Source organism: Lytechinus variegatus, chromosome 2, assembly GCF_018143015.1.
Source record: "Lytechinus variegatus isolate NC3 chromosome 2, Lvar_3.0, whole genome shotgun sequence".
Classification (NCBI taxonomy): domain Eukaryota; kingdom Metazoa; phylum Echinodermata; class Echinoidea; order Temnopleuroida; family Toxopneustidae; genus Lytechinus; species Lytechinus variegatus.
Window position 1 is genome coordinate 18,860,919 of NC_054741.1, and position 19,709 is coordinate 18,880,627.

General features: G+C 37.4%; 1 protein-coding gene across 2 annotated transcripts in view; it reads left to right on the plus strand.

The window, feature by feature from the left end:
- The window catches only part of LOC121407494 (ras-responsive element-binding protein 1-like), a 46,160-nt gene that overhangs the window by 13,329 nt on the left and 13,122 nt on the right, over positions 1-19,709 (plus strand). For both annotated transcript variants that reach the window (XM_041598602.1, XM_041598603.1), the window contains exon 2: positions 12,522-13,522. In XM_041598602.1, coding sequence (XP_041454536.1) covers positions 12,522-13,522 — 1,001 coding nt within the window. The remainder of the gene's footprint in view (positions 1-12,521; positions 13,523-19,709) is intronic.

Here is a 19,709-nt window from a genome sequence, read left to right on the forward strand (position 1 = left end):
ACCAAGATGTTAGTTGATGAGTACATTTGAAGGATTGTTAAAAAAAAGAATTGAATAAAAATGTTGTTTGGCTATTGATAATTTGTGTGATGAAATTTCCCGTTGACACTCCAGTGTAAATTTGTCAGTTAAAGATAAATACCAGTTGTAACGTTCTCAAAATGAGTCTGAACAGAATCCAATGAAAGTACCCTCAAAGTGTTTGTATACAATAAAATATGTGCCAAATAGCTCTGGAAGAAATGCGTAATTGCTGAGAAATAATCGAAATATGCAGCAAATTCCATCAAATTTGGGGTAATATAAATGCACTGTCCCACATATGCTTTTCAGTATTAATGATCATCAGAATTACCAATTTTGAGCTGAGATTTAATGATCTTACAAAGAAAAGTTTACATTTATGTATGTGATCTAGATGTATGATAATATTTTGACTATTAACCTTGATTTAAAAGACTTTAAAGAAATAATTCTCTGCTGCAACTACTGTATTTTACCTTTAAGTTTTGATGATGAAAGACTATGACATCCTCCCAGCAGTTTTGCGTGGGTCTGTAGAAATATACTAATGTAGATATGCTTTGTTATTGTACTTGTATTAATCATCATTGATATTTTGTTTGTCATTTTCTGTTTGAGAGTGGATGTTGTCATGTGGACTCTAAACCACAAATTGCCAGGAAATGTAAATGTTATGCACATTTTGATTAAGTGATAATTTTTAGAGGTTTCTCCTCCATTTGCTACAATAGGATGAAACTCAATATGTCTTTTTATGTCTCTTTCTTCCTTTGTAATGATGGTTGTGAGGATGGTGAAATGGCCATCACTTGCGCTCTCATCTTAATAAATGGTTATCTTTGACTAGTTTGCCAACTTATCATCCTCATTAGGACCTTCATCACAGTATCATCATCATCATTATCGTCATCATAACCATCATCAACATCCTCCTCTTCCGACTCATTACAATCACCACCTCCACGAACATATGGCTATTCCTTCTCATCATTTTACACCACCACCATCATTAAAGCCTTTTCCTCATCATTATCCCCATCACCATCATTGCATCCTCCTCATCATCATCATCCCAATCACCATCACCATCATTACATCCTCTTCCTCATCATCCCCTTCACCACCACCACTATCATCATCAACATCCTTCTCTTCCTTCTCATCACCACCACCACCACCATCATTACATCCCTATCATCATCCCCATCATCACCACCACCATCATTACATCCTCCTCCTCCTCATGATCCCCATCACTACCACCATCATTACATCCTCCTCCTCCTCATCATCCCCATCACCACCACCATCATTAATTACATCCTTGTCATCATCATCATCACTATCACCACCACCATCACCATCATTGCATCCTCTTCATCATCATCCCCACCACCACCACCACCACCACCATCAATGATCATTTCATCTTCCTCCTCATCATCCCATCACCACCACCACAGTCATTACATCCTCCTGCTCATCATCATCCCCATCACCATTACCATATACATTCTCACCACCACCATCATAACATCCTCATCCTTTCCCTCCTTACCCTCCACCTTCTCTGCTCCCCCTCATGGTCACTACCACAATCAGTATTATCATCATTAGTGACCATCACAACCACTGTCATTGCTATAATTATCATCATAATGATATTCAATATACTAGTTTTGATGTTCTTTTACTTGATCAATTTTAGTGATCTCGGGTATTATTTATCTCAAATGATCAACATTAACTCCTTTCAACATGCCATGGATGTTATGCATATTGTGTGGAGTGATTGGTTGACTTTGGCATTTCAGGGTTCAAATGGATGGAATCCTCTCCACACACAATAATGATAAATTTCCTCCAGACCCAACTACAACTGGCTTCCTCTTGCTTGTAACTTCTTTTTGAAGGCATCTTCCATGGAGATGTTTGAGTGAATAATAGGAGAGGGGAAGAAGGTCAGACCGTGGTACTTTATCAAGGTCAGGTTTGGAAGAGAGATTGATGGCAAGTCTGCATGGAAGGGTTCATTTACATCCCTCCATCAGGAAAATAACCTGTAAATTTAAGTTTTAAAATAACCAAATTAATAAGTTCTCACATTCACACCAACTCAAAGCAGATAAAGTTCATGATATGTATCGTGTCTGAAATATGATGAAAAGTTCTCAAAATTTGCTTTCATACTCAAATATACAGGCATACTTGGAGAAATCCTAGCCAAGGTTTTCGTAATTTTTGTTGAAAAGTTCCACTTTACAAGTACTAATTTGTAGGGGTTTTTTTTCTTGGTTTTGGGGATGTTACAAATATATTCGCACAAGTTAAACATTATTTGGTGCTTTACTTGATTTGGCAGGTGAAAATGTGCTTTTTGGAAGAATGGGTCTGAATATACCAAGTATAATGACATGGAAACGGCACAAATTTTGGGTCTTTTTTGTGCCTAGTTGTATGATGTGGGTGTAAGTACAAATAGTGTAATTGATTGAGAACTCGCTATGAAAGACAATGAGCTGTATATGGGTGTTAAAGTAATGTCTCTTGTATGAAGGTATGTTTATATGAATTTTAAGTTTGCTAGGCATTGTTGACTCTAACCCCCCAATTTAATCTGCATCATTTGGAATTTTAATTATACTGCATCACTGAATGGGGTGTGTCTTCATTGTTTTCTCCATTTGTGTCATAATTATTGGAGTTATTTGATTAATTTCAATGATTTTTGATGGTGTATCCCGGAGTGTGCCTGGATTGAACAGGGAAGACCATATGGATGGAAGATTGTTATGTATTCTATCCTTCTAAACTCTAAACACTCTCAAACATTGATTCTAAAGTACATTCATCATCCATCGCTAATCACACCATGGAAATCTATTTACACAGTTCCTGCCAAGCATAATGCCCTTGCTCCGTGTATGACGATGACGATTAGGCCTCGCAAACACAATACATGAGAGTTTCCAACCTATAAGATCATTTTGTCCTCATGCACATCCTACCACTTCCTCCTATTCCCTATCATGCCTGCACAATTACTTTATCCCTGCATATTTAGATGACTGCATCTACCTAAGTATGATAAATCTATTACAACCACCTTGTTGCAGTCATCCAGATCAAAGTCTCACTTAGTCTCTTAATGCAGACCCTTCTGCTCTGAAGTCTTTGGTAGACTTTGAGGATTACTATAGTCTTTTGATCCAAACTGCAGTGTAGATGGTAGCGATGGTGACCTGTTGGGGGCATCGATTATTTTGAATTGTTCTGGACCTGGTTAGCATAGTTTTATAGCTCCATCTATTTTATTAGAGGATCCACTTCAATAGTCTATCCAGGCCAGGCCTAAACCTCAACAATTACACTAAAGAGATTTATACAGGCATATTATATATAAGAAGTTGTATGTGAGTCTTCATTTGCCAAGTATTATTCTGTATTAACTGAAATCTTGATGATGTACATGTACATGTAGGCTATCTCAAAAGGTGATGGATTCACATTTTGTAGTCAATGATTGTCAAAGGCATCCTTTGGATGCATCTTTGGATGCACGGTCTCTTGGAAGATGTCAACCGAGCCCATGTTATGTATTGTTATGTATACAGAATCTGAGTAATAAGTGGTCCCAAGTTTGACAAGCTTATATACCATTTGTTCTATAGATGCATTAATGCTATAGGATATTGATAATCTAGTAATGATGGATCGGTTTTACTCACAAATCATACCTTTGCTTACAAGCAAGGTGAGAAGTGTATACACAGTCTAGATTGTTACCAGTACCGACCTGAAGCACCATGTGATGCAAAAACATATGACTCCCAGGAACTGGATGTGGACACGGCAAAGATGACTTTTTGTTTCTCGTCATGTATCGTTCAATATATCGCTTTGTAGTTGTGTTGCCTGGAGCCTGATCATTGATGATAAATACTCCAAGTGTGATTGGTCTTCATGCAGACCTCTAATGTATTGCTCGAGCAATCAATCAAATTATCACGTTTTGATTTGTTAGTACTCAGGCAGGCAGTCTTTTCTTTCAAATGAACTGTCATGTTTCATTCCAAGAGGTGGTTTAAATCCAGTTCCATCATCCATGCAATACCTGTAGGAAGTGGAGGAGGTGGGGTGTTCAATGGGCAGTGGGTGCAGACCCCCCCCCCCATGAGTAAAAAGAGAGAAGGAAAAAGATGCTTGTTTCTTTGTGCCTCCCCAGGCACAGGACACACCAAACAAATAATGATGATGATGATAATAGTAATAACGACAACAATAGCAATAATAACATGCATTTATGCTTCATTTTCCAAGGAATACTCATACTTTTTTCTTCACAAAGTTGCACTACTTATGCTAATTTGATATGGAAGGAGAGTTCAAGTTATGCCACACCTTCTTTCCAAAAGCGCATTGTGCCACTAAACTCAAACCTGAGACAGGTGATAAAGTTAACTTGCTTATGATGCTTGGAGAATGCTGATCATAAATGCATCTCTTTGTAAGGTTGTATGATCTGTGTTAGAAATTCTAGATTACAATTGGTGTTTGAATGAAAATGAAAAAGGACACAACCGTGCTTTGAACTAAAATAAGAAAATCACCATTTTGAGCTGAAAACAGAAAGCGTAAACTCTTTCTAAGATCTCTAGTGAAGCAAAGGGTGATTCTCAAAGGAGATGGAATATAGGGAGAAGCAATAAAAATGTAGGCTCTAGATGTAGGATGCTGTAGTTTGAAGAAAGAAAATGTAACTGGCAATGGGCAAATACCCATTTTATTTCTCTCTCTGTAGGAGTCAAGAACCAGCTTACCATTGAAAAATTTACATATTCTCCTAAAACAAGGTACATGCGATGTGTACATTGAAGCGAATCTCAATAGTTATCATCTTGCACTCGATTATGAGCCCTGATCTGCATTGGGAAACAAACAAGCGGGTTGCGGTGGCTCTGCATGCGCACAGATGTACCAGGAGATATAAAACGGTTGTGTAGCCTGCCCTCGTGCTTGCAAGCTGAAACCGAAAATTGAAAATTGCAGCTCTGGCGGACATCCTCTGTAAGGGGTTACATTGAATCGAGATGTGAGCTCACACTTTCCAAATCCAGTTTCCTTGTTAATTCAGCTTGCATGATGACTATTATTGATGTGATAATTAATCATGGATGAAATAGGTATAGTGTGAGGCCGAGCAGAGATGATTGATACGCTGTAGAACAATGCTTTGATTCTGTAATTGATATTGAAATGGAATCATTGAAATGATCCAATCATGAAGTGATGGTGATGTGTTAATTTAATAGAGATGTTAATCATAAACAAGTTGGATATTGATTATGGGGGTACAGTATGTTAACATTCACTCTTATTTCTCCTCCTTCGCTTTTTTCACATGAAAAACATGAAATGGCATGATATGGTATTTCAATGATGCTCAGTGGTAGGATGATATGTGGGCCTACTCATAATTAAAGATCCTGCTTAAGAATTGAAAATAGATTGCTCTTTAATTGATAGAATGCCAAATTCAGTTCAGTATGTATGAAAATAGGAACATCCCTCCACCAGTTATGATTCTTGTACAGTAAAAGCAGACTCTTCATTCAGCTCTTTGAAAATTCCAAACAATTACTCCACTGGTTTATTTTATATGAAAACATTTAAACATCTTCGATGTTCTGATGAACCATTTAGGCCTATCTACATTCTTTTGACATTAACAGATGTTTAGTATTATGCATCATATTCCTGTAGAAATGTACAATATAAAATTGTTTTTAAAAAATGTAAGTTGTATGTGAATTACAGGATAGAAATGTTAGTCTAAGTTAGAATTTGAAGGTGATGTGACGTTTCATTCTTTAGGAAGAAGGCCTACATGTATATTATAGGTTTCATCAATAATGTTTGTCATTATTAAACTTCGCACAGAAATGAGGAAAGTTACAATTTTGAAATATTGAAAGACTCTGGTCTATCATGTTTCTTAATTTCCTGGAGCTTTCTAAAGTAATTCTGACCCCCGCTAGAAATAAAGTAAAGGGCTCTGCTCATCCTATTTTTAACTTGCTCAAGTGATGAGGTGACAGGGGTAAAGCCTATGAGATAACCAAGGTCTATATGTACCAGGCAAGCGAGCCGCAGGATGAAAAATAATTTTCCTCTCTTGGTGCCTCTCATCCCGGTGCAATGTGATACATGCTGGCAGTCTATTCACTGACCATACCCCTAACTTATCAAGTCGCTGAGCTCCTCATCAAGATCAAACTTTACTAAGGATGTGCTTCCCCATTAATTGGACTTCCTTCTTTCATTATGTGTCAAGTTTTTCACTCATTTATGAATGTTGTGTGTGTGTTCTATTAGTTTCCTGCTTGCATCCATTGTCTTCTATAGGAAAACAGCGTGAGGGATCTTGCACAAAGCCAGGCCATCCATCTTATCCCATCCTTGCAAATCCAGTTATATCTGATCTTATTTCTCATATAAGTTTTCTAATCCTACCAGTATGTTTGTAATTTGGGATCCTTCTTTGTTCAGCATTTATGGCTCTTTTTCCTCTTTCGTATTAAAGTAGAAAGTTATTTATGATGCTGATCTAGTATTATAGCACCACAAAGGATGTCCTACAAATGTCAATAATACCTCAATAAATTTCTAGAAAACATTAGCTACATATATCTTTGATATTAGAGAATTGGGTTATTTTTTTAAATTTTATTTAGCTTTGTAAACCACTTGAATGGACATTTTAAAATGAATGAAGAGATACAAGTTTTACAACTAAAATTCTGGTTTAAATTTCAAACAGTAAAAATCAAGTATATCTCTGCCTCTCTGGCTAAAAAGTAGAAATTTATCTCATTCTGTTGAATTGTAGTAACTGAATGCACCATAAGGAATCCATTCATTCCAAGTGAAATTAAAATAAAACATGAAAACTCCCATCATTGGTTATAGATGCTGTATTGAGGGATAGAACAAGTAGATTGTTTCATGTGTCCATTTAATGATAAATGCAGCGATGATACCACAAAGTTTAATGTACTTCACTAGACACAAGACTCAGTGCATGAGACCTACTACATGATGAGATCATTCATCCATTTGTTATCTTGATTTTCTTAATGGGGGGGGGGATTAGGGAGTTGGAAAGTAATGATGTCATGACTTAAAGTAATTTCTTGGATTAGTTTCTCGAATAGAAATGGTATTTAATTGGTAAGTGTTGTTAATGTGATTGTTATGTTTTTACAAGTTTTGTAATGTTACAGTATGGGATGAATAGAGGTCTACATGTCCATAAAGTAAAGGATCAGGTCATTGCTAAAACTGCACATTGTTGATGCAGGGGAATTCTCAGGATCATTTCCAAATTGATGAATAATTTTTTGCAAAATTTCAAAGTAAGCTTGTCCTTCCAGAGTGGTGAAGGTTGAGGAGCATGATAGATCTTGACTCCGTGTTCTTTTCTTTATGGATGTATGCCATCAGTATCTGACTTGTGGGTTGTGTATTGGAGACGGTTTGGCTGATGTCCTGGTATTAGTCATCCGTGGTGTAGTAGTACATACAGGGTTGAGCAGAGCTGTGTGTGAGTAAATGAGAATATTAACAGTTGGTTATCATCTGTTCATGAGTGACCCGACTGTGGTCGTGAACCAGGAAGACTGGCTTGACCCGACCTGGTCTCTGATCAAGCTCTTATAGAGGCTCTTGGATGAGAGGACTAGGTCCGGTTAGTCTGACTCTTAATGTAAGCTTTGAATACAGCTCGATTATTTAACAAACTCTTTGATTTGGCCCCAATGTCAGTGTTTAGAATTTTGTGAGTATTCTGTGGCAAGCTATCAAATTTAAAGCAATCGTGTTGTTCTGTTAAATAATAAGTAGGAGTTCGATGTTGTAAACCACTTTGGTATTTATTGATTTTAGTTGGAAGAGGGGTGTGAGTTAGCTGAGATCATCTTGGTAAGAGAGAGAGAAGGAGGGGATGTTACAGCGTCATCAAAATTTTAAAAGGGAATATAAAAGGTGAATGGAATATAAAAGGGGGAATTGACATTTAGTATAGTCCAAGGGGCTTCACCATTTTATTTTATCTTAGTGAAGAGACTTCAAGGATTTGATGTGAACTTTCAAAGTCTTTTTCAGAACTTGAAAAGAAAAGTTGTAAAGAAAGTGAGTGCACAGCGTTTGAAGAGTCAAGATGCTGAAAGAGGAATCAAGATGATTGGCAGTGCTTGATGGAGAAGGAAGAGACAAAGAAAAAAGAAATTGATGAGATTACTGGTGTCCCCGCGCTTGCTGGTGGGACGTATCATCCTGAGTCAGACTCACCTCACTTCCTCCCAAGATAATGAATAGAGGATGCTGGGATAGGGGGACAGGATGCGGGTAGCCAGGGAACCAGAGATTACACTCCCTGGATGACAGGAGGAGAACAGACTGTGAGTGGAGAAAGACTGAAAGAGATGATGTATTTGAATCAAAGTGATAGTATCATAGTTGATGGAGATCAGATAGCATGAAAAGTATTTATGTAAAAGTGTCCCAATACTAAATAGCATCTGCTTTGTAAAAGACAACAACAATGGATGAGCAAGGATGAAAGATAATCTAGTGATGTTTTCATTTCTCTAAAACATGATAAGATGATGAGAGAATGAAAAAGCATTTGTAGCAACTAACAGTGTCATTTTCTTGAAGTTATGAAAAAGAAGAGAGGATGATGATAGTTGGTTTAATAGACAAATGTATTGTTGCTGACTTGGTGCAGTTCAATGACAGAGAGTGAAAGAAGGAATATAGAGGATCCACGAATTCAAATGAATTCTCATGAGGTGAAAAAAATATAAATAATTTAGATGATGGAAAAGTTTGATTAGGATCAAGGTGTAAATAACTAATAGATATTTGCTACGAAATAAATGAAAGTGACAAGTGGATGGGGGGGGGGTGGTAAATGTTACATGGAAATTTTAAGGTTCCTAAAAGAGAGAATAATATGGAACAAAATGGTGAGAGGATACAGTAATCGAATGAAGAGTTTCTAAAGTGATTAAAAAAGTCAAGACCTTTAAATTATGGGTTTTTTCAAGATAGAGTAGATTACAAAGATATAAATTCTGTTATTGTAAAGGATAATTGCCAAAAGCATTTATGAAAGGCATTTTAGAGAGAGAATGAATCTTGGGGTCATTTTGATGTTGCCTTTAGCCAGAAAGCATCATAGCATATCATCAGAGCATTGATCACGGCTCCATTACCACTGATTTATCATGCATGGGAATTTCTATCCTATAGTCTTCGTATGATCACTTGTTGATTTAGGGTATTGTTTGCTCTTCCTCCCCTCTTAAACTCTGCATTGATCCATGAGCTGAGGGATTGCGACTGAACCCGCCAGCCAGCCCAGGCAGGAGGGAGCTTGGTTGAGTTGGCTGACTGGCTACATGTAGCTGGCTGGTTTACAGGAAGTGGAATAGGATGAACGCAAGGAGATGGTCGGGCCAAGAAAACAAGAACAAAGACCCGAGAAAGACGTTATGAGGGTTTAATGCCTTCAGCAGCCATCGCTCTAGCTCCAGTTATGACGCAAACCCTCCACATGTAGCACTCTTTCTGACTGTAACATGTGTCGATGTATCTAGACTAGAGGTCCATTGTGTTTGCCTTGTCTATTGAACAATTGTGTCAAATTTCATACATGTATTGTTCTAACCCAGGGTATGTTTCTCCTCCATCTCAACATCAATGCCAACTGTGATGGTAGTTTCCAGTAGGTGATGTAGAATGATAGTATTCCTGTAAATATTAAAGAATTTTAACTTGGTTTTAGCGACTCTGGTTTCACTTTGCCTATTGTCCTTTTGATCTCGTCCTGCACAACCTAATGCCATTTTGTCTAAGACCAAATTGTATGATAACCATTTGGGAATTAGTGATGATTCATTTTTACCCATCTATCACTTAACATTTCATCCACTTTCTTTTTCCAGTTTTATTTAGCCTATTCTGTCATTTCTTCCAACACTGCCTAGATAGGCAAAATGATATTTGGACAACTTGAGAATAGAAAGTGGGAGAAGTAGAGGTAAAAGTGATATAATTTGAATATTGATTGAAGGGACGATGAAAATGAGTTATTCACATGATACTTCCCTGATATACTCCTCAAGACACCTTGCTACTCATTTGCTCAGGATGCTATTGCAAGCATCATGTGGGATGGAGTCATCTTTAATGTTTTCTTGTTACCATGGTAACATGAACCTCCTCTTCGGTAAGAAGATACGCTGCCTTCTGCAAAGTAACCAAGGAAATTCTAGCTTTGTTTAATACTCCTGGAATGCTACTGAAGAAGTGATGAAACATGGTATCGTCATGGCAACATCTTCCCATTCCCCATCATCCCTCCTGCTCCTCTAAATAATCAATCACAGAAGCTTTTTATCGACTTCATCTTTTTTTTCAATTTTGACTTTGTCATTTCTTGCTTTTTTGGTGATATCTGGATGCACTCTCCATTTTCAACACTTTCAGCATATACTCAAAGAAATATTGCAATTTCTACAATTGTCATATATTTTCATGTTACATGTAATTGTTCTGGCTTCCATAGTAACAAGAATATACAAACAGTCTTCCACTTGTTCCTGTCTTCTATTATCATGATGTGAATTACATGTAGTTGTGATGAGGAGATATCTGCCTCATCCTTAAACAAGTTGCCCTTGTGACAATTATTACTTGTTTTAACTTTTAAATGATTATTCTCATTTATGTCATTAGTTTTGGGTTGGCTATCTTGTGGTAATCAATAGGAAGTTGTCATGAACGAACCACAAGTTCGTACAAAAACAATATCTGCTAATTAGTTACTTAACTTATTGAAATAGACATATAGTAAGAGAAGAAGGTACGTGGGTACATATAATTTATGATATAAATATTATGATTGAAATAGTTGTCTAGTTTCTTAATTTACTTTCTGAAGAAAAAGTTTGCAAATTATCCTAAGATGAAATTTGAGGAAAATACCATTTGTTTGTCTTTTCACTGTGTGAATTTAGTGACTCATGTAAATTTAAAGACAAATTCAGTAAATGAGATGATACGTGTCTACAGTCAAAATATGCATTCCACAAGTTCATCTAGTTGTTTTCAAATTCATCTTTCTGTGAATACCATAAATCATAACAGAACCATACCAAATATCTGAAAACACATCCATCCATAATGATTTTTTTTCCCTCGCTTTCTTTCATTCTCTCTGCTCTGGTTTGCCTTGAGTGGTGTGGGCTGGGATACAGTTGATTGGTTTCTGCGTATTGTGTTTGATCAGTTCAAAGTGGCATATGATAGAGGGAGAGAGGCGTAGAGAGAGATAGATTGTATGTGTGTGTGTGTGCTTTTGCTCTGCCGTGTTGTGAGAATACAAGGAAGTGAAATATTTGCAGTGTTGCATTGATTGATTGATGATGCCTAAGTTGTAAGAAATAGTCTGAGTGAGAAAGAGAGAGGGGGGGGGGGGGGTGCAGGACGGAGGGCTTTTGGATGGAAAGGAGGATCATGGATGAGTGTTTGTGTGTGGGTGAAGCTGTGTGTGCGTGTGTGTGACAGAGAGAATGTAAGAGAGCAGGATAACAAAAATTAAAATACAAGATGAAGTAGATAAGGTGAGAGGGAAGGAGAGAGGAAGGAAAAGAAAGAGAAGAAAAAAGAATGAGAAAGAGAAAGAAGTATCAAAATGAACCATTATCAATTAATAATAATATATTAATAAGATGCTGTTTGTATTTAAAAAAGAAACCCTGAATTTATGCATTCACACCTCATAAAATTCATATCAAATTTTCAACTTGGGACTATATTAAAATATTTGAAAAATGCTTGGATTAAGTGCCATGAAATTAAACCTGATTTTGGAAAACGGTTCTCTGTTAGACCATGGACCTATTAGACTTCATTATTAATTTATTTTCTAGCATTATGTATTTAATTGAGCAAATCCTTGCAAGTTTAAGATTTAACAAAGCTTGACTGAGGTGTCAGATTATTTCTGTATAACATTTGGTATTTTGATTGAAAAAAAGAGAAGATATAGACCCCTGTTTCTTCAGATATAGGCTAAGATTAACTAGAAGTGTGAATAAACAATATTTGTATATCCACTTTTTCATTTTTTTTAAATACTCATGTGCATATTATGATGGTTTTGTTCTGAAGTGAAAAGCTTTTATTCATTGTATGTTCTGACTTAAGATATTTGATACTCTGAAGTCATTTATCATTGACAGAATTAATCTGAAGATTCATTCTCTTTCCTGTATGAAATAGTTTCCCAATTAATACCGAACTTGCAAAGGAAGAACCCATTTCTCTCTCTTCTTGAAGTTGGAATTAGGCATTTGATACAGTGAGATAGAGTATCATTGAGGTAATTAATCTGAATATCCCTGTTTGTGTTTCGCCTCTCTTAACAGACCTTGAAGGAGAGGGGACAGGAAAAGGGAAGAAAGCCAAGTCAGAGCCAGCATCAGAAGTGACGAGGAGATCGTCTGTTAAGGGTCGTCAATCAGTGGACAGAAAGCAGCCCCCAGTAAGATCAGTGAACGGTCACAGCAGAGAGAGACCCACGGCAAAGAGGCGGAACTCATTAGCCAAGGATAAGAAAACTCAAGTTCAGAAGCGATCAGCGGCAAAGTCGGATCTGCAAAATGGAGATGTTGGCGAGCTGCGTGTGACAAAGAAGTCTTTCAAAAAGGGTAAATCTGATGATGTGGTGGAACCGGAAACAGGACCGGATGGGAAAGAACATGAAGTGAAAGAACCTGAAGTGAAGGAACAAGATGTTAATGGGGAGGTGGTGAATGGTGTAGAGCCAAGTGACGCAGTTAGGCATGAGCATGCGTCCCTCGCTGATGGGGATGATGCTGCCACCACCGTTGATGACTTGCAGGATAATCGTGTTGGCATTGCTGGTTGCCTTGTAGAGCCTGCTGGTGAGTCAGACATAGGAGGAGGGGGCACGACAGCCGGCGTGGATCAAGTGCCTTCATCACAGCAACCCTTGACAGGTGTTGAGGCAATGCAGAGGGGGCAAAATCAAACTGAAGAGGGGGAGGAGGAGGACACAAAGCTTGATGATGCAGAGACTTCAAACTCATCAATGTCGGTCTTGCAGGATAACTCTCTCCCCGACCAGGTAGACTTTCTGAGTGCTAAGGCAGCAGCGGCAGCGGTTGTATCGGGGGCGGTCCTCGCTGCTGCGGTATCTATGGAGGATGAACAGTCGATTGCGAGTAGCTTCGGCGGTGGCAGCATGAGGGGTCCTGAGGAAATCGGGAGGAGTGATTCACCAATGTGGACTGACAGATGTCTGAAGCAGGAGGGGGAGACTCAGAATGGGGTGGATGGAGGGTCAATGAAGCCAAGAGCTACTTCACCTACGAGTTCTGTTTCCAATGACAGTACACCATCAAAGGTAAGAAACTCATCAACAGGTGTTCTTACCCTTCTCATCACCCTCAAATGCAGTATATACACTGCTGTCCATAAACATTATAGATACATCAATCAATCCATTAATCAACATCATCTGAAGTTTGAAGATAATACACACTGTAGGCCTACTGTAAGAATAATGAGAGCCTGATGGATATGATATACTTTCTGATGGAAGTATTTGAATTATTGGCAATATTAGAAATACAAGAAATCAGATAAAAGGACATTAAGAAAACACATCTAAACTAATATTATACATGGCGCAAATCAATGTTGATTATTTAATCAGTTTGAACCATTGTTACTTGAAAAGAAGCAGAAAGTGACCTATGGCAAATAGGAGCATGTATGCATTCCACAAGAGCTAGATGATGTACATTACTACGTTTGAATGGACATTGATAATGATGATTGAAATTCAGGGTATTGTTCAGATTCATTTTGTTCTGATTTGAGGAGTATGTCACTCATTGTTAAGGTTGTGTTTACAGAGGGAGGAGGCACTCCGCTTGGCATGCGTGGCTATGTACGGTTCTGATCCCAATTTTGTTTTACCGTCTCACTGTTTTACAGTCCTCCGTGGTCCAATAATATGCTCCATGATGACACGAAAAAGAGAAGTACTTTGTACTCAAATAGATAACTGAATCAGGGCCTCGTCTGAGGGACTTTATGATGCTATCTTGGCCGTGCATTGTCTAAGTGTATTTTGTTTCTCTGAAGTTTGATGTACAAATGAACTTTGGTTTTGGTTACTAGGGTATTTATCATCCTAAATGCAGCTCTTCCTTCTGGCTTGATATGGGACACCCATGCAGTGCATGTATCCAGACTATATCCACACAGCTATGCACATTTATGGATGCCCTCCATGTCTCGTTAGGCATATTTGTTTAGAATTAATATAGTGATAGAAATTTTGGAGTTAGAGAACCTGTGTATTATAAATGAAGGTCTTCACGACTTTGAGAATACATGTAACTTAAGTGATTGAGAACCAACAAGGGGGGGGGGCGGGGCAGGGTATGGTTTTTTATAAGAAATCAAACTAAACATGTACATGTACTGCACTTTTTAGATTTTCATCATGGTTTTTTCATGTGATGTTTTGTGTCATCTGCATTTTGTATCTCAACTTTGTACTTATTTGTTGTTTATCCGTTTTTTCTTCTCTATTTTCTTCTCATATGACTCTTTCATCGTGCATGCACCTTCTACATGCAGGTACTAAACCATCTTCACATTTTCTCCATTTTTAAACAATGTTCTGTAAAACACGTGCTAGTTTATTCATTAAGTATATTTTTTCTGTCTCTATGCTGATTATTGTGTCTGTGATACCAAAACTTACCACCCCCCTCTCTTTCTTTGCTTTGGCTTTCCAATCAATATAGGGGCCTGTTAATAACTTGCCAACTCGTCCACTCAACACATGGTCTACTTTCATTTAGTCTAATGCCATTCCGTTCATTTCGTCCATTTGGTCTAATCATCACTTTGGTCTAATCACCATTTCGTCTATGATCATTTCTTCTCATAACCATTTGGTCTAATATCCATTTAAATTTTCATTCATTTTGCACAATTTAGCACTTAGTCTGTGGTAGCTCCATGCTTAATAGTCCAATAAGACCAAATGACCGTCTGGACCAAATGGCTATTGGACCAACTAGTTATTAGACAGAATGGCATTAGGTGGAATGGCATTAGATTAAATAAAAGTAGACCATGTGGTGAGTGGACGAACTGATGGTAGACCAAATGATAGTAGACGAAATGGCAATTGGACGAATTGGCATAAGACGAATTGGAAATAAACCTATAGAAAGAGTTGCTTGTAAACACAAATATAAGTACAAATCCATATACAGTATATATAGGCCTATATATATATATGTGCATCTGATTGGCTGAGAATCAAGTTGCATTTGATTGCCGGAGTTGTGTTTGATCACAACTCCTTCGGAAATGGGTCCTTTTCTTTTATGTCCATGCTTTATGCTTGTCTATATCATACCGTGTGTCCTATAAATACCTTCCCTCACCGGTCTCTCCATGTATTTCTTTATCAATACTACATGTAATGTTTCTAAATTCCTCTCATTCTATCTTGTATTTTATCCTTTCCTCTTCTCCTCTTCTTCTATCTTGGCATTCATCTTTTTTTTTCTCCTCTGTACTCACTGCCTCTTACAGGATGGGTCCAAAGGTTGATATAGGATTGTTGAAACAGGCCTATAATTGCTACTCACTGTAGGTATATGGCACAATACCATTGACTACCTCTGTAATGCATACAACCAGTGATATTTGTTTAATGGGGAGTTTGTGCTGGTAGTCAGTCGTTCCTTTCTCTCTCCCTTCTTTTTGTTTTGTTGTTTCATCAACCCTTCTGAAGTCCCATCATGCATCTCTTCTTGGGGAGAGACAAAAATATCCTTTTATTTATTTATTTCTTTCTTTCTCCTTGTCTTCCTCTCTGCATCCATGTCTTTCTTTCTTTGGACATCTATTCATTCCTTTCTTTATTTCTTTCTTTCTCTATTCTCTCTCTCCATCTTTCTCTTCCACCCTCTCCCTCTTTATCTTCCACTATAAACCAAACTGCTGTTTCTTCTCTTCACTTTATTAGCAATGAACAAGGTTAAATATAAGTAATGAATAACCTCATTTCATCTACATATCAGTTTGCTTTATTAAAGATTTATGTTGGTACGATATTTTTTTATTTCAGTTGTTTCATGAAAAATAAATTCTAAGTAGAATTTGGTAGAATACTGCTCTACAACGTGCAAGAATCAAAAGCAGACTTTTTAACTCATGCTGGAATATTGAGATTCAGATGGTTATATCATGACCCTACTATGGGCTGGTATGAGGACTTGATATATTAAGAGCGGAGAAGTGTCTCACCATCTGGTTATCCAATACAGGCTGTGTTACAACCTACTGAACAGGGAATTCAAGTTAAAGGGCAAGATTTAGGGGTTTTTTTAAATATAAAAGAGAGATGGAGAGAAAGAGAGAAGAAGATGGAGGAAGAGGAGAAGAGAAAGGAGGAGAAGCAATGAGAGAGTCAGGGGGAAGTGTGTGATTGTAAGGAAGAAGTGTAAATGATAAAGAGGAAGAAAGGGAAAATGGAAAGAAAGAAAGTCTGAAGAAAAAAAGGGAAGAGGAAAAGAAAAGGAAGAGGATAGGAGAATGAGAGGGATGAGGAATGAAGAGAAATTAAGAATTTGAAGAAAAATGATTGTAAACTGCATAGAATTGTAAGATGAGTAAAAATTGTCTTCTAATGAGTAATATTACATCAGGAGATATTAAACTGGAAACAATTTTGGATAGATCTACATGTATGTAGAAGTAGATGTAGAGGCAGGTGATGGTGACAAGGATTATTGAATAGATGGCACCATATGTGGAGATTCTCATCCTTTTTGCTAGGTTACCATGAGGATGACTCCTCTTTCTCTCTCTCTGCCTCCCCCTTAATGATAATTCAGTCTGTCTTCTGATATCTCAACTCCGTCTCTCATCTCTCCCTCCTTCTCCCGCGCTCTCTCTTTCTCTCACTTTCTTTCATCTTGCGTTGTCAGCAGCATCCTGCGAGACGGTTGCTAGCAACGCTCTGTTGCCCTGATGAAGTCTCTCTCCTTGACACGCTCTGGAGGCACCCGTAGTATTCTTTCAAGCAATATAGATCCTCCTCACCTCATCTCCCGCATCATATCCATGGCAACATCTACCAATGATGATGATGATGTTGCAGTCGATTGGGATGACTTGCTTTTGATGAAGAGCTTGTTATTAAAAAAAAATTTGCAGGCATCCTGAAATATCTTGTGACATTTGAGATGGAGTGTAGGGTATTGTGAGAGGACAGATGCTGTATCTGACGTAGGACTGATGCAGGGTTGATTAAAGCGAGACAATTGCTCCTAGACCTCTCTATTCATAATTTAACACCAGATGCTTATTTTCCCACTTACACGATACTTTGCATGTATGTATGCCCTATATGCATGGTATGTACAGTTATAGGATCCCTACTCGTAATGCAACTATTATGTGCAAGAGAATGTTGTACAGTCAGGCCTGTATTCTGAACTCAGTATTAAACTCTTGGCTGACATCAGGGGCTGTGGAACGGTTTTCAAAGTGGGGGGGAGCTTGACCATGCAAAAAATCACAATATGGTAATTTTTAGGTTATTGGCCTATTGGGCATGGTTATGGAAAAAAAGGGTGGGGGAGAGGGCTGAATCCCCTAGCCCCCCCTTCCATGGTCCCTGGACATATGGGAAGCCAAGCATGTCAAGTTTGTTCATGGTATGTTTCTTATGTGCTCTTTCTTAATTCTTTAATGGTGAAGACAATTATCTTATTCATCCTTTCCAGACAATTAAGAATGATTTATGAGTCAAATGAGCTGATAGTATGAACCTCTACTGTTAGAGATTTGCGTCTTAATTGGCTATCCATAGTTTAACCGCAACTTAAGAGTTTAAATTGAACCCGGCTCCAGAATACGGGCCTTCGTGTTTCATCACTGATGTCGATGCGTAATATGGAATTTTTATTTCCTATACAATATAATCAGTGTGCCTTTGACTTTAAATTGTAGATCTCACAAATTAATCACTTGCCCTGACTATTTTAAGTGTCAATCTTTTAGTTTGAGTTCATGAGCCATTTCAGATTATTGCCACAGTCCAAATAATTGTGTCTTCATCCGATATCACCAGAAAGGGGAATATTCAAATTCTTTTGAAAACTATTCTTGATTAGCCCTCCAATTTTCCTTATATGATATGAATAGTGAAATGTAGATGAAGTTGATGGAAGCGTGATATCTGCGTTTATGACTGATTGACACTCAAAACTTTATGATAAGAGATTAAAGCAATTTGATCTCTTTACTTGGGTTGTCAATGTGGCATTTGAACTTTGGACTTGAGTAAAAGACTGTGGGTCGATCGTTAGGCTGTGAGGTGATGTTTGCTCTGACTAGCTTGTTGGCACGGTGATGAGATGATGATAACAAGACCATCCCTATTCAGATGTCTACAGGATACAAGGGCCCACCTTTTTTTATTGTGGTTTAGCAACAACTTCAAGATTGAAAATAGAGTTAAAATTTGATAGACTGAAATTTAATTAGAACTTATGTCTTGGTGAAATTTTAAGCACAAGCACTTTTTGGAAGAGCAAATGTGAGGGAGTATTTCATAAAGATAGTAAACCAACATCTCTCTTACACAATATATGTTCAAAGAGCATTTCTATGCAATGTTGGGTTGAGAAGACTTACAATGTGAGTTGACCACCTTGTAAAGAAATCCAAAGTGATAATTGCTTGTCCACATAGTGATTTTTTCTGCTCTAGATCAGAAACGCTCCTACTTCCTTCATCGCTCAGGTCTTTCCCTTGATCATTTCCTGATTTCCTACCACAGCAAGGTTTCTCTTCTCTGAAAAACATGTAAAACCATCTTCTTTCCTATTTGTATTAGAAACTAATGTAATCCGATGCTACCATTGTGATGCAGTCCATCCATGTACTGCTACTGCTCACAATTTCCTCTAAAATTGACCTTTACCAAGAAGGATTTGTGATACTTCTATATATTTGATAATTTATCATAGGTTTTTTTTTTACCCTAAACATTTTTTTCTGGATGGTGATTTCTTTAGACCTATGTTTTTCTCAAAACTAAGTTGTTTGGGCTTGTATCATGTTTTTTTATATTCATTTATTTATTCATATTTTTTTTTTTTTGGGGGGGGGGGGTGATCCCTATGTTCTCCCTCTTCCTTTGGCCTGATGGCTATTTATGTAATTCAGGATTTATCTGAAAAATTGGCTGTAGGCCTTGTGTGTTTTACATGATTGATCTGTATTGGTTTCCTGTTATTTGTATCGAAACATACAGTTAATGGCATTTCTACATAAACTTGTAGCAATTACTTTTTAATGAAAATAAAAGTGAAGGAGGGGCAGGGGACGAAGAAGATGTATAAAGACAGCATCTGTAATTCCGAATTCATTTTCCATTGAATGAGAATTTCAAATAAAAATGAAATACATCAATTATTGGATCATTGATACGGACTGTATAGAATTATGATCTGAATTTCTTTATCTGAATAAAGTAATTGAAATGA